The sequence below is a fragment of the Ambystoma mexicanum genome, chromosome 2q, assembly GCF_040938575.1.
Source record: "Ambystoma mexicanum isolate Mex_15411 chromosome 2q, UKY_AmexF1_1, whole genome shotgun sequence".
In the NCBI taxonomy this organism is placed as follows: Eukaryota; Metazoa; Chordata; class Amphibia; order Caudata; family Ambystomatidae; genus Ambystoma; species Ambystoma mexicanum.
Genome location: NC_090924.1, coordinates 226,446,376 through 226,462,046, shown reverse-complemented (window position 1 = coordinate 226,462,046; position 15,671 = coordinate 226,446,376). Strand labels below are relative to the sequence as shown.

The 15,671-nt window shown below is 42.5% G+C and overlaps 1 protein-coding gene across 2 annotated transcripts in view; it reads left to right on the top strand.

Moving 5' to 3' along the window:
• UMOD (uromodulin) overlaps window positions 1-15,671 on the top strand; it is a 248,946-nt gene that overhangs the window by 103,294 nt on the left and 129,981 nt on the right. For both annotated transcript variants that reach the window (XM_069647169.1, XM_069647170.1), the window contains 2 exons: window positions 3,330-3,568; window positions 3,654-3,776. In XM_069647169.1, coding sequence (XP_069503270.1) covers window positions 3,330-3,568; window positions 3,654-3,776 — 362 coding nt within the window. The remainder of the gene's footprint in view (window positions 1-3,329; window positions 3,569-3,653; window positions 3,777-15,671) is intronic.

Here is a 15,671-nt window from a genome sequence, read left to right as displayed (position 1 = left end):
TGTCCAAGGCGTCAATAAGACAACTGCATCCAGTGTAGCAGGATCCACTGCTGCAGCAACATCATGGCACTTGCATAATATCCAAATGCCTCCCCCTGCCAGACATGGCAGCACCGAGCGACCGCAGCGCCCTCGAGGTACGCCTGGCTGGGCTTCATTATTTGTATCTGGAGTGTCAGCTCCACTTGAAAATGGGAGCCTCATTTTTCTATCACTTGCCGCACCAAGGAGGTATGTCCATTTGACCTACAAATGCAGCTGATTGGCTGCAAGCAGCTACTTTCAATCCAATTTGTGGGAGCTGTCGGGCGAAGCCAGACCCCTCTTTAAGCCTCTAATCCCTTTCTTGCCCTGTCCGGCAAAGGAAGGCATATAATGCTTTTCCGCATGCCGTGACCCACATTCTCCACCACCTTTCTGCCTATTGCGCTTCCTGCTGTCCAACGCATCCACACATCTGCTGAGACACATCTTCCCTCTGTTACCTATCTCCCTGCTCCTGTGATGCCAGGTAAGGCCTGCTGCCTTCATCATACCAAATAGCACCACACCAGGCTACCATTGCCCAGTGCTGCCGATGCAGCCCATGTCTAACGGGGAAAAGTTTCTCCCGCCTGCGTTGCGCTGACCTAGCCTCGGACCCACTTCCTCCATTTCCTTTTCACATCAACATAACCCTCAACGTTGCATGGTAAATTAACGTACTCGCTACTCACCTTGACCGTATCATCCTTTTGCCGCATCTGGTTTTCACAAGCAACCTACCTACTGTGACTCTAAAGCTTATGCTGCTCATGATGCTAACAGTTTATGTTGCTAATGTATGCCATTTGCAACCTACCGATTTTGCTAGTTTCTGTATTTCTCCTGATACTGTATGCCTTTGTAACCTACGACAATGACTCTACTATCCTATGCTACTACTGTATGCCACTTGCAACCTATTGAATTCGTCAGCATCAGCACTTCTGCTGCTAAGGTTTGCCACTGCCTACTGTGACTCTACCAGCGTATGCTGCTAATGCATGCCACTTGTAACTATCCTATCGGTCCTTTATGACCTGCTAGACTACACTATTGTATCCACAGTTGAGAGCTCTACTCAAATATCTGTGCAATGCGAGGTGAGGCTGTCTAATTTATTCACCTTACCAATGTTTCTTTTTACCTACCTGTATCTGCATACTTGATGTAGTGCCCCACACCGAGGTGATGCCTTCCAAATGATGCACCCTTATCAACGTCGCTTTTTACCTACCTGTAACTGCATACTTGATGTAGCCACCCACACCAAAAGTTGAGGCTTTCCAAATTATGCACCCTTATCAAGGTCACTTTTTACCTACCTGTATCTGTATAATTTTATTTTTATTTTTATTTTTTATTTTGTTTGGCTGATTCAATCAACCTTTCACAATTACATTTTTTAAACATAAAAAGCAAAACAAATACAACATTCTTTAACACATACATAATTCACAATATAATAAAGAATAAAATAATCACATTTCATCATTACGATCAATCTTAAAACTCATATAGTCCTTATATACTTTTCCATATTTTCCAGTTAGTTCTCATCACAGATATTCATCTTTATCCAAATCTAATTCAGCCAGGAAGTTCATGGTCGCAAAACCCAATGATTTGGAATGTATATGATAGATGCGGTACCACATCGTCTCCACATCATCATTTTCATTTTGTTCAAAGTGGCTCCAGAAATATTTGATGCATAATTCATGTACCCATCCGCACGAAGAGGTGAGGCTTTCCAAATTGTGCACCCCTACCAATGTCGCTTTTTACCTACCTGCATCTGTACACCTGGTGTAGCCCCCCGCACCATGTGGCATGGCTTTCCCATTCTGTGCACCTACTCCAAACCCGATGTAGCCCCTTGCACAATGATGTAAGGCTTTTCCAGTCTGTAAACATTCAGATCCATTTTTTCTCATTTGCTTGTCTGCATGCCTGATGTACCCCTGTATCATATGCGGTGTGGCTTTGCCGGTCTGTATACTTGCACCTATTCTGTCCTTATGATGTCTGCATGCCTGATGTAGCCCCCCCAACCATGAGGTGAGCCTCTGCTAGTCTGTATACTTGCACCTATGCTGTCCCTATGATGTATGCATGCGTGATGTACCCCTGTAACACGAGATGAGGCTTTGCCGGTCTGTATACTTGCACCTATTCTGTCCCTATGATGTATGCATGCCTGATGTAGCCCCCCCCCCACCATGAGGTGAGCCTCTGCTAGTCTGTATACTTGCACCTATGCTGTCCCTATGATGTATGCATGCGTGATGTACCCCTGTAACACGAGGTGAGGCTTTGCCGGTCTGTATACTTGCACCTATTCTGTCCTTATGATGTCTGCATGCCTGATGTAGCCCCCCCCACCATGAGGTGAGCCTCTGCTAGTCTGTATACTTGCACCTATGCTGTCCCTATGATGTATGCATGCGTGATGTACCCCTGTAACACGAGGTGAGGCTTTGCCGGTCTGTATACTTGCACCTATTCTGTCCTTATGATGTCTGCATGCCTGATGTAGCCCCCCCCCACCATGAGGTGAGCCTCTGCTAGTCTGTATACTTGCACCTATGCTGTCCCTATGATGTACGCATGCGTGATGTACCCCTGTAACACGAGGTGAGGCTTTGCCGGTCTGTATACTTGCACCTATTCTGTCCTTATGATGTCTGCATGCCTGATGTAGCCCCCCCCACCATGAGGTGAGCCTCTGCTAGTCTGTATACTTGCACCTATGCTGTCCCTATGATGTATGCATGCGTGATGTACCCCTGTAACACGAGGTGAGGCTTTGCCGGTCTGTATACTTGCACCTATTCTGTCCTTATGATGTCTGCATGCCTGATGTAGCCCCCCACCATGAGGTGAGCCTCTGCTAGTCTGTATACTTGCACCTATTCTGTCCTTATGATTCTGCATGCCTGATTTAGCACCCCCACCATGAGGTTATGCTTTGCCAGTCTGTATACACTCAAACCTATGTTGTCATTCAACTCCCTTCCGCATGCTGTAATCATTATGCAGTGTCTCTTACTTTATCCTGTTCACTTTGCACTTACTATAAATAGCGCCGTGATACCTGAGAGTCTTGGGCACTGCTATGAATGCTAAAATAAAAAATAAATAAATGAAAGACTAGAACATATTTAAAAGTAGTGTAAAATACTTTCCTTTCATGTGATATGTATGTCTAAAGGGTTGAAGGGTTTTACGGCTTTGCAAGTAAGTCTACTATTCCAAAATCCTTATTTTTACCAGCCTATAACAGGTCTATTTGCTTTCTTTTGCAGGTGTTGGGCCTAGTTATTCCACTAATTCAAAAACGCAGTTTGCTGCTTTTTTCAAAAACCTAACGGCCACAGGGGGAGATGACTGTCCAGAATTGGCCATGAAAGGCCTGAAGCTTGCATTGGAGACCTCACCACCTAACTCCTTCATCCTAGTATTGACAGATGCTTCTGCAAAGGACTACAATGACGCTATTTTATTGAATGACATATATTCTTTAATAAGCACTAAAAAGTCCCAGGTATGGATCATCTTATAGTACTGTGCAGCCTTTTTTTTATAAATACATAAAACGGGTATAAAATAAATGGTTTTCTCGTTTCTAGGTGTCATTTCTGATCACTGGTCTTTGCGGCGGCCTGAATGATCCCCAGTTCCTGATTTATAGAAACATCTCAGTGAGAAGTTTTGGGCATGTGTTTCAAGTGACCCTTGCAGACTTGGGCAAAGTAAGTTTATGTATATATGTTTTATTTTTGTAGAGCGCAGGAACTCAGGGGTGCCCGAGTGCTAACGGATATCACCAGTGGAGTAACGTTGCTGAAAATGTTGGGAGGTACAATGAAAGGGGGGCCCTGCCGAATGAGTGGGACAAAATGGTGTGCCACAAAAGTTGGGGGGACAAACACCCTTGTCCCTCCCTAAAACTAAGCTATTGGATATAACACTGCTGATAGCATGCATGGATTTAATATCTTTAAATAGTATTGATTTGAGAATGTTATCGAAAGACTCATAGAATGTCTAGCTTGTTCCATTTATTTGGACAAAGTAAGTCATTTTCCCAGTGACAGTCACTGATGTCTGCAATTGATAAAGGTTCAAGATCAACTGTCAAGCCAATAACGAAATTGACCTTCATCATGGTGGCATTTTCAGCCTTTAACAAAGAGTCTGGTGTAATGGTTTACCAGGAATCTGGGCAATCTGACTTTTCTTCTACATTTGTTTCGCTCCTTGTCTTGTTTCTATAGTTCCAACTATGTACCCAAAATTCACAAAGTGTTCCAACCTACCTTTCCCATTGTAGTTCATGGTGCAGATAATTGTTATGTGGCAATTGCCCTTGGGATTTCTACATTGCACCGGGCTGTTACCTTCCTGCAGTGTGCTTTGATGTCATCACACATAACACCATAAGCTTTACAAATGACACCATTGGTGATCTTTCCAGTGTTACTGTGCATCACATCATATAAGATATACAATCTGCCTTTCAATAAATGAAGCTCTGAAAGGAAAACGACAGGTTACGATACATCAACAACATTGCTGCTGGATGCAACACAAAGATGTGTCCTATGTCAGGGACTTGCAGCACAGCTCATTAACATGTGCCTCTCTATTAAACGGGGCTAGGCGGATATCAAGGGCAATAATACTAGTTAGCGTTACAGCTGCTCAAGTCAATGACCAATACTTTCACGGGAGAATAAACAGTGCTACTGCTCCCCAGATCCCATTAGGTAGTGTTGCAGCAGTGTGGCAGACCCCCCTTTCCACATCATTCACTGAAGGCGAAGATCATACCAAGCAAATCAAACCTGAGATAGAGGGCACAAGTGTCCTCAAACCCTGTCCTCAAAGCCTTCACCCTATTAAGAAAGTTTTAGAATGTAGATCAACTGCGTATGAACTTCTATCTGGGCCCCGGTAAGGGCAAAGTGAAGACAGAGGGCAGAGGCAGAATTTGACATGAGCTCCTTAATAGGTGAAACTGTAGAGGAGAGGATATGCTCCTTGGCTTCAACCTTCTCAAGCTTCATGCGTTTTGAAGAAGAGGGGCCAGTATAGGAGATACACACACACCCTCATTATGTGTAGAGACAGATGCATTGTGACAACAGAAAATGGCCACATTTACATATGGCTTTCTACTCACTGTATGCATTAATGCTATAGAGACATTAGTTGGTGATGCTGCCATATGTTATATGGTATGTGGTGTCCAGTGCCTTGGTTTAAAAACCCTCTCAACCGTCCTCAGTTAAAAAACCCGTAAGAGGAAAGTTATGCACAGAACCTCCCATGCCACACCCAGCTAGATTCCGGACAGTCTGGTGTGGAACCACATATCTTCTAAGGTCCCCCTCTGTCATGCACAGAATGTTCCTCTTAGCATTGGCAGCAATGTAGACATCATGGTGAGCCCTCTCACATGTGCATGCTACCTTTGCAAGGGTCACTGAAATGAGACAAATCATGGAACATATCGAGAACAGTCGAATAAAGCACCATCTACGCATCAGCTGTGAAAACAAATGCTTTTTTTTAAAGGGTCCTGTTGTGCTACAAAATCCTTCTTTGCCACTGTGAATAATGTGGCAGCAAGATTGAAGGCTTTAGGGCAGTAGACCTCTTTGGCCAAAGTCAAAGCGGCTCTCGGGAAGTGATGTTGCATGATCATTGGCCTCTGAATAGCATCAAAGGATATGACATCATTTGTATTGTAATCTCTAGTAATGGGCAGTTCTCTGTCTCTCAACTAATACCATTAAAAGCTTGAGGCTGCCACATGTTCATAAACAGTAATTGATAGCAAACTCATGGAACAAGCAAGCACATCTAGCAAAGGCTCAAGGCATAATTACTTTTAAAAGATTAATAGCCAGATTGACACAGTGTTTGCAACGCAGTCTACAGGGGTTCTAAGCAGCATCATATCAGTAGCCATCCTAAAATGACACTAATTGGACCAGACTAGAGCAGCAGGATTTCACTCTGTAATCTTCCTCAGTTATTTTGTTCTTAAATGAGACACAATACTGATTCAAATGTAAAAGGTTTTTATGTGGTTTCATCTTCATCATTTTAATTGTATACAGTTTGATCGAGTAAGAGGTCATTACTGCTTTGCCACCCTTTTTCATATATATATATTCATATATATATTACACAGCCTGCAATAAAAGCCCTGTAGTTAAGGCTAAGTTGCTGAACCCATAGGAAGACCATTTTTTTGGGGTTTATAACTTTGGTGCCATTTAACGAATTTGCACCAAACTTTGCAACAGAAGTATATGGCCACATATGGATTATTTCACAAAGTTTTATGTAGTTTCGTCAAGCCGTGGCGGCAAAGTCATAGGTTGGTCCCAAAACATTTGAAATCCGGATAGACAGGATTGGAAAAAAACGTTGCTCGTGGCTACTGCCCAAACTGCTGCCCTGAAAAGCATGCTTTTGCAATTTTTTTTTTTTAATCCGTTCAGTAGATAAAAAAAAATTGCAAAAAGGTAAGTCAAAAAAAGGTTTGATATCTCCGGTTCTGTCCGTGGACACTTCTAGGCCAATCAAGGAGCCGCGTGGTATTCACAGACATTGTATATGCCCACTAATTGGACAATTAAAAACGTGATGTGAGTCAAAACGTTTGACATGGACGCCATGTTGGATTCAGGAACTGAGCCCTTAGTCCATGGACATTGCAGTAAAACAAATAAAAAAAGCACAACATTACACTTGTCAAACTAATGAAACAATCTGTGGGGAGGTGAGGAGTGAGGAGATGAGATGTGATATGGCCAGAAAAAAGACAAAAAATTGGTGTTTTTTCTTCTCCAATGCCTTTGAACATCTCGGATGTTTGGGGACATCGCTGTGATGTTTACGAACGTGACAAATGTTCGAGGACATCCATGCATATTTCTGCATTAAAGGGTTGGTGAAGAACAGTTTTTGGATGACTTATAACTTTAGCGTCATTCAATAAAACTGCATGCATTTGTGCATTATAATTGTAGACCCAATTTCCAATGCTTTTGGAAAGTCTGGTGCCTTTTTGACAAAAGGAGTCAAAATTAGATGGGGGCAAAATGTTTGAAAGGCATATAAATTTGCTGCCGTTTGACAAATCTGAGTACAAGTTTGCAAGAAGAGCTTAGACCCAACATTGAACGTTTTTGCAAAGTTTGGTGGGATTATGTCAAGAGGAGGCAACATTAGAGGGGGGACATATTAAATGGCTTATAACGTTGGTGACATTTGACAAATCTGCTAAAATGATTGCAAAACGATTATAGACCCAACTTTGAATGTGTGTACAAAGTCTGAATGGATTTTGTCAAGTAGGGATTAAGTCATGCCACTTTTTTTGTACCTACATTTTGAGACTTTTCAAAAAATAAAACACAGATGGATTTGTAGCAAACTTGTGCAAGGAGTATTTGGCAAGGACTCGAAAGCGTGGTTTCACAAATGTGTCTGTGTTTTATTTGTTGAAAAGTGTCATGATGTAGATGCAAAAAAGAGTGATATACCTTAGGTGCTGAGGTATAGCCTGTGGCCATGGCGGACTGGCAATGTGGTTAAAGTGGGCATGGCCACCAGGGACTGGCTATATGGTAGCGTTTTTTGAAATTGGGATAGGTTTGAATGGGAAATAAATTCTGCTTGCAGCTACATCCCAGAATGCTGAATGAGATTATAGCAAACTTGCACAAGGAGCATCAGCAAGGACTTGAATGCATGCTTTTGCAAATCTGTCCTGTGTTTTATTTTTTTCAAATTGTCAAAATGTAAGTACAACAAATAGTGGTATAACTTTGGTGCCTGGGCACTGGACCTGGCCACCAGCAAGGACAAAATGCCTATTATGATTTGCTTATTGGGGCATGCGCCATGCCCCATGGATTGTGGAGACTTTCCATGGCTCTAAGCCCTGCCCACTGGTCATTGGTCACATTATGGGGGTATGGTGGACACTAGACAAGGATGTAGGCTATGCGCAGTGGATAACAGGGGTGGTTTGGTGAGGCTGGGTTCAAAGTCGAGCCTCATGCCCTAGACAATTCAGCTATGACTGGCATATCTAACAAGCGCTGCAGAAAACAACGCACGGCGGTATACGCTGCATAAATATGTTTGTTAAAGGAGGTTTGTAGTTTCACTTATGTTAAAAGAGAAATTATTAATAACTTATATACAGTGCTGTAACATCATTAAACATTTTCACTAATAAAAACCTTTGAAATTCACTGAAAAATATTTGCTAAAGGGACATTATGTTTAAGTTGCACTAATAGAAAACCTATGAAAGTCACTGAAAAAAACTTTATTAAAGAGATGTTATGTTTAAGTTGCACTAATAAAAACCGATACAATTCATTGAAAAAAACATTGTCAAAGGGACATTATTGTTGCAAGATAACATTGAAAAACCAAAGAAATGTGCCAGTTATGGTAAGCTATGCAACCATAACGCGCACCACCCCCACACACTGCTAAGGTTAGCACGCAGGAATTAAAGGATGATATCACAAATGGCATAATTAATGACATCACATATGATATCAATTCTGATGAAAAGTCCCTATAAGGGGTTCTGTTTAGAATGTTCCTAGCAAAATATGAAGGGTGATCGGGACACCTCTCATGAACGACTCCATGTATCACAAGGTGTACTTATTGAAACAGAATAAATGGAGAGGAGAGAAAAAAGTTTCAAAACAAAAAAGCAAGGTAAGCATAAGTACACAATGCTGTGGAGTATCTGTTAAGTTAGACAGATCCACTTGGTGATAGCAAGGTCTAAGTGAATCATACTTTCACTGTGTTATGATACGTCTGGTTATTGACCGATGATGTGAAGCACCCAAAGTGACTTCATGACTAGTGGAGATAAGCTCTGACCAAAGTTGAGCATGCAGTGCTGGGTCTGAGGCCATAAATGTGGAATGTTATTAAATAGGGTGTTCAATCCATGTAAATGCTATTGTCATGCAAAAGTTTCCAAACATGAATTGCCGGTGTCATGCATAACTTGCCCTTGTGCAAGCTGTGCATGGGCTCCAAGCTTAAATTTGGATATGTGCTAGGAACTCCCCTAAGGTATGAGGAATGGTTAAATCTGTCAAATAGGTCAATGGTGATACATTGTAAGACTTGTCAATAAAGCTTGTATAGCAAGAATTGAAGATGCAGCTTCACACTTACCCGCGTGCCGTTACCTTGAATTGTACATATATGGGTTGAGGTGGTCAAGTATACTGGGTAATTTCAATTGCTGTTCCTGTAAAATACCAAAAAGGATGGAATTGACCCTAATGTTACATTTGTGCTGATTCCCGGTTGGCTTATTGCGAGGCATAAACTCACCTCTGATTCTTTATTGAAGAGATTATTTACAAGCCCTTTGGCTGTGGGCTGCTGTTGCCGTAAAATACCAAAGAGCATGGAATTTACCCTGATATCACGGTTGAGCCCGTTCTCAATTCGGTTATTTCGAGGATTAAACTCACCTCTGAATCTTGATAGAAGAGAAAGAGTACTAGCTCCTTGGCTGCGGGTTGGATCATCATCAATATATAATCCTAAAAGGGATTGAAACAAGTTCTAAGTGGGGAAATTCTGCAGAAGTCACATTGTGTTAGAGTTGGGGTTTGTTGATCTCAAAGTGTTGAAAACGTTTTTCCGTAGTGCATGGTCTTGAGACCAATAATATGTCTTACAGCCTTATTAAGGATTAGCTGAAGGGGGCCTGAGGGAGAAAGTGGGTAGATTAAAGAAGAGGTTGTTGCAATAGTATAGCCTAGAAAGTACCAGAGCTCTACAGACATTGAGCTTCTAAGTAAAAGTGAGGGGGGGGAGCATGAGGATGGGACAAGCACAATAGGCCCGGTGCAATGTTCAATGAAAACATACATATGATCTTTGCAGGATCGGGATCTTCAAAGGGGAGTCTGGAGACACCGGGACTGCGGTGGCCATTTGGACAATAGTCACAGTGTGTAAGATGCGTTTCAGGTGCACATGGTGTACTGCACCTTGAGCGTCCCTATCCACCCAGCCCCCTTGCGAGCGCACAATCACAAGTGCCAACTGCCGTTTATACTGGAGCGGGTATATGAGGATGATGCAAGCAGCATAGGCTAATGGTCGTATTATTGCACATCAATATGTAATGACACTCTTACGTGTTTGAACGTGCAGTGCACCTACAAAATGTTCTCACAACTGCTTAGCTTGAATTTTTTTTATATATTTGTATTTAGTTTGGTAAGGTGGATATCAGTGTAACTACAAATTATACTGCTGTGGTTGAGATACTGGCTGCATCAATCCACGGTATTGTCCGCTGTCACTGGGGAATTCATCACGAATGGCTCGAACCACACAAGCAGGTATTACTCTTTGGACGCAGAATCCCAGCTTTCTATGAATCCACCATGTAAACGCAGGATATGCCACAAACCTGCACCACCTGTGTAGCAGATACAGAGATAAATTACTGGAATGAAGGCAATACTTGCATTTTTTTATTCGCTCTACCTTGTAAAGTGTATGGCAATGTTTTCATTGATAAAGTACCTACTCATACAACGTATTGACAGTACCTGTGTTTTGCAATCCACAAACAGAACTCTCTGGTCCATTTAAATTCCGTAAGACAAATGGAGTAAATTGTTATGCTAATGTAACAATTAATCTTCTCTTTCAATTGTCACCAGTTGTTCACAACGTTTACTTCAATGACTCGGACCAGGTCTGTTTGCAAATTCTCGTCCTTCATAGAAATGCCACAAACAATCCTGACAACACCTACAGTGTCTCAGGTATAAAGCAACAATTGGACTACTGTGCAGGAATGGTACATTTTACCATAAACACACAAGAAGATCCACAAGAATTCCTAATTTACTTGCTACAAGTACTGGAAACCAAAAACATCCCTATAAATAAAACTTTCCAGATTTGATTTCATGCACGTGCAAACATACATGCATTCTCTGCAACCATGTTTCACAAGAACACATCCCTAATGAATGATTTGTATATGTATCCGTACCAAATTCTGAATCCATTCCATTTCACCAGCTTCTGCAGAATGCAAATCATGGCATAGTATGTCCTTTTTGCAATTCAGACAACCGTTCCACCATACAAATAAACTCACATAGCCAATATGTCATAATAATGCTTTTAAGGTACAATGCAGATGGTACCAAAAATAACTGTAAGCTTACAGGCTTCACACATGGCCAGGTATCTCTTGAAAAGAAAACCTTCACAACAATAGGTATAGAATACCACACTGGTGCCACAACCACTTCAGGACACTACACTGCATATGTCAAAAAACGAAATGGCTGGTTTGAATGTAAAAATAACTCTGTTACTCCTAAATATAGGTTACGAGCAAATTTAACTTTCCTTCAACACAAATGTAGTCACTAAACTACAGCAAAATTAACAGTTACAATACGCAAGCAGTTATCTAACTACATCCATAATACTACAATAGTACTTTTGAAAGTCAATCTAGTTAGAATACGCCAACAGGTATCTAACTACTTGAAAAATACCATTAATTCCAAAACACTTCAAATACGATATTTTAATTCTTATGTGACAAAACATCTTCTAACCTCTGATGTAGTTAGGATACATCAACGGGTATTTAACAATTTCAAGCATTCCCTTAATCACAACATACTTCAAACAAACATACTATCACCATTACACTCACCTAACTGTAATCTTTTTTTTTATCTAGTACGTATTTTTCCCAATGACCCAATGATTATTTAATTTCAAAACAACAAGTGTGTCACACACTAATGTGTACCAAAAATAGTACTTAGAATGTACTGTTTACGAGGGTCTAAAATAAAAATGTATATGTCAAATTGTATACAACTACACCTTTTAAACTATCCTGCTTAACAAATTGTACAGTTTTGTCCACAGAAATAAACCAGAGATTCCAGCTTCATAACATAAAACTAAATAACCATAGCAATTACTATACACATATTACTATTGTGGTGGCTATAGCCAGTGGCCAGGTTCTGGGGGCTTGGCCAAAGACAATAAAACTTACCAAATGTGATCTAATGAATAATTCGATATGATGGAGGTATCCCACCCCTGGTTAAGACCATTTTCACCCATATCATAGATGTTCAGCTGTTACAGATTTGTGGAACGAGGTAGGTGTCAAGTCTAATAAGGAGATAGGGTTTCAACCCCCTCTCCCGAACCACAGAAGTCGAATAGCTCGACCCTCCCACCGTGGTTGACACGGGCCTCTGAATGGAAATACACAGATAACCACGTGGCAGCCAATGGGGGGAAGACAGAGTTAGGGAAAGGGGGTAAATGACAAAGGAAAGGTAGGGACCAGACAACATGCATTTGCACTACTTAATCCTGAACCAAAAATATAGCCTAGTACTTTCTGCTTGATACTACCTGTCTTACTAGCCTCCTAAGCGCTTAGGGTTCTTAATTACCCTAACCATAACCATACTTATGACCGTGTAGTAACATGTAGCTAACACATAATGGACAAGAGTGATACGAACTACATGGCACATAAAAGGGAAACTCCCTTACATGAAGTCAACATACACATGGCCCAAAAGGCTGACATTGAACATGAGCAAACAGAAGCAGTAACATAACCCAAGTTTTCCCTTCAGAATCGAAATGAACAGTCTTGCCCTTTATCTCTCAGGAGAAATGTCCCTGCGGTAAGTATTGCCTCATACTTTTCCTGGAGATAATGTTACATACAACCCGTGGACTTGCCAAACTTAATTGAGTCCTTTAACGTATCAAATAAACATAATTCTTGCCAATATAAACAAACACGTATCAGGATACTTATCTTCGAGTCCGGGTGACTCACAAGTACACCCGGACGATCTGATATGACGCCGTTAAAACGCAGCCGCCCCGTGGAGCAGCTGCCGCGTATAGAAGTGAAGGCAGCGGTCTGAGAGGGAGAAATTGTTCACCACTGCGGCCTGGGAGATATGGGGAGAGCTGCGCGAAAGCTCGCCTTGCCTCCCAAGTTAACCAGCAAGGTTAACCATGCTCAGGCCAGACGCTCTCCTTTACTGCCGAAAACAATTATCCGCCTTCATGGACATAAATCACTCGCTCTTCCCCCTGCGTTCCTCACACACGCCGTCGTGGCCGCCCGTGCTGCACAACATTAATTATCAGCATCTGTGCAAGGGCGGTTAATGGTTAAATACACCAGTAATTAACTCCAGCTGTCTCTTAGCGCAAATCCGGGAGGACATTGCGCCTCTAAGCATGCTGGGAATCGTAGTTTTTACCCTATTTCCTACAATATTGTTGTCTAGGCTTGCCCCAGATCCTATTCCTGACAGTAGGAGACTCGCATTGCGATGGCCAAGGATATAAAACAAGGCCATTTTGCAAAGCATATAAAACTTAAGGACCTCAGAGAGAGACAACAATTATCGGATTCACTGGATTGCTAAACACTTGGTGGTATATCTCTATTAATCAATGGAAAAGCTCCCACACACCAAAAAGGAAAGATTGGAAAAATGACCAAAGTGCCCAGGCAAATCTCAAACATGTCACATACGGCCTTTAAAAAGATCTGGAAAATAACCTCTCATGTTGTGGGGTGTACTAGGGTCAGTAACAGCCCACCGACCCGAGCCTAGGCAGGCCCGAGAATAGCAAGGGTGTGGGTGGGGACTGGCGGGCCATTATTGGCACTGGTACACTCACCCGACAAGGGGGTGATAGCTACTTGCACCCTGGGGCTACATCCAGTGTGCAACTAGTTCTATTTTGGGTTTTTTGCAGGTGGTGGACTCAGTGCATATTGAAAACAAGTGACAGCTGCCATAGCAAATCAAAAGGCACTGAATCCCCATTTTCTATTTTTATGGCGGTGGCCTGATGCAAAGTTTCTGTGGAGCCAGGAGGTCTAACAGGTCAGAGGAGTGGGGGGTCAGTGGAATTACGGGATGAGGTGATGGGGGTGGTGAAGGGTCATGGGCATTACATGTTGGTGGTGGATGGTAAGAGCTTCCAAGGGAGGAGCTGGGGTGCTAGGCAGCAAAATAAAATGGAGGCAAACTGAAGGGTCTTGACCGGCTGGTAAACCGCGGTAGGGATATTAATGGTTCCAGCCACCTGATTGATCGAGCACCCTTCCCCAAGTGCAAATATGGCAATCATCTTTTCATCGGGGGGCTTACCAGGGCCGATAACGTTACCTACTCTGTTACTCCCCCTCAAGGGTCTGATAGTGCTTTGCACTCTGGGGCTCCTTCCCGGGTTCAAATCATTCATATGTATTTATTTGTATGGGCAATGACTGCATGGGAATTACACAATGCACGAAAAACAAAAGAAATGGATGCTGCCTTAACACACAGAACATAGAAAAGGGATCTAGTCCCTTTTCCATTTCCATGACAACAGCTTGGTCGAAGGAGCAGTGATAACGGGAGCCCCAGAAGGTAAGTGGGAAGGTGGGGGTGGATTGGGCTCTGGTGTTGTGGCAGGGTGAGGGTCGGGTGAGGGGAAGGGCATGTGGACCCATGGGCGTACCCAAAAAAAACAGCTGCATCTAGGGAAAGACCTTGTGTGGTTGGTAAAACGCAGAGGTACACTGACAGTTCTCATCTGCGTTTCCAGCCACCTGATTGCCTGAGTGCCCTTCCCTGTGTGCAAATTACTGACTATAATACCAAAGGTACACTGACACTAATCTGGAACTATTTATCTGTTGCCACCATCAATGCTTAGTCTGTACTCTATACGTACGCTTTGTCAGCATCTAATCAGATATTTTACATTGTCAGGATTGCTGCTAACCATCTACTTTTGGTAGTATAACATAGCTATATTTTCTCTTCCCTGAAAATATTGAAATAAAATTCTTAGCACTTAGTGTAGTACAATCTTTGGCTCTCTCAATTTTTTGGATGAGAATTCCCATGATCCTCAGCCAGTTTAGCCAATGAAAGAGGATCATAGGAGTTGCAGTCCAAAACATCTGTTTCAGCTGCAGAGTTCAGACCCTTTGTTTAGTAAAAGAGACTTGGGAACACTCTAAACTGGGAAGCATGTGGAACCCATGCTCTGCCAACTGCTCTGCACAAATCTGCACAGCAAATTCACAAACAGAGAAAGTGAATGTGATCTTTGCATTGTTAGCGCCCCCCTAATCAGTACCAAGCTGTAGAGTCGAACCCCTAATGAATATACAGGTGCTGGTATGCTCTTGTCGCCACCATAGCCGTTCTCTCTCCACACCACGCAGATCTGGGAAGGCAGTCTGCTGTAGAGAACTAAGCTCTGCTGATGCGCGGAGAAGGTCAACTTCTTCTGGCCAGTTACTCTATTTGAATATTTGTACCTCCTTCCAAAGGGCAAAAATATATATCATGTGGTGTAGCGGTCATGCAGAGCATGGACGCTACACCGCATGGGAGGATGCCAGAACGTACCCCTCCCTGCTGTGCCATTTGATTTTGACCTGCTCCAAACTGTGCGGAGGCAGTTGAAACCTGGTGATGGGAATGTGCAAAGGCCCAGCACTGGTGTACAACTACACCTTTTGGATT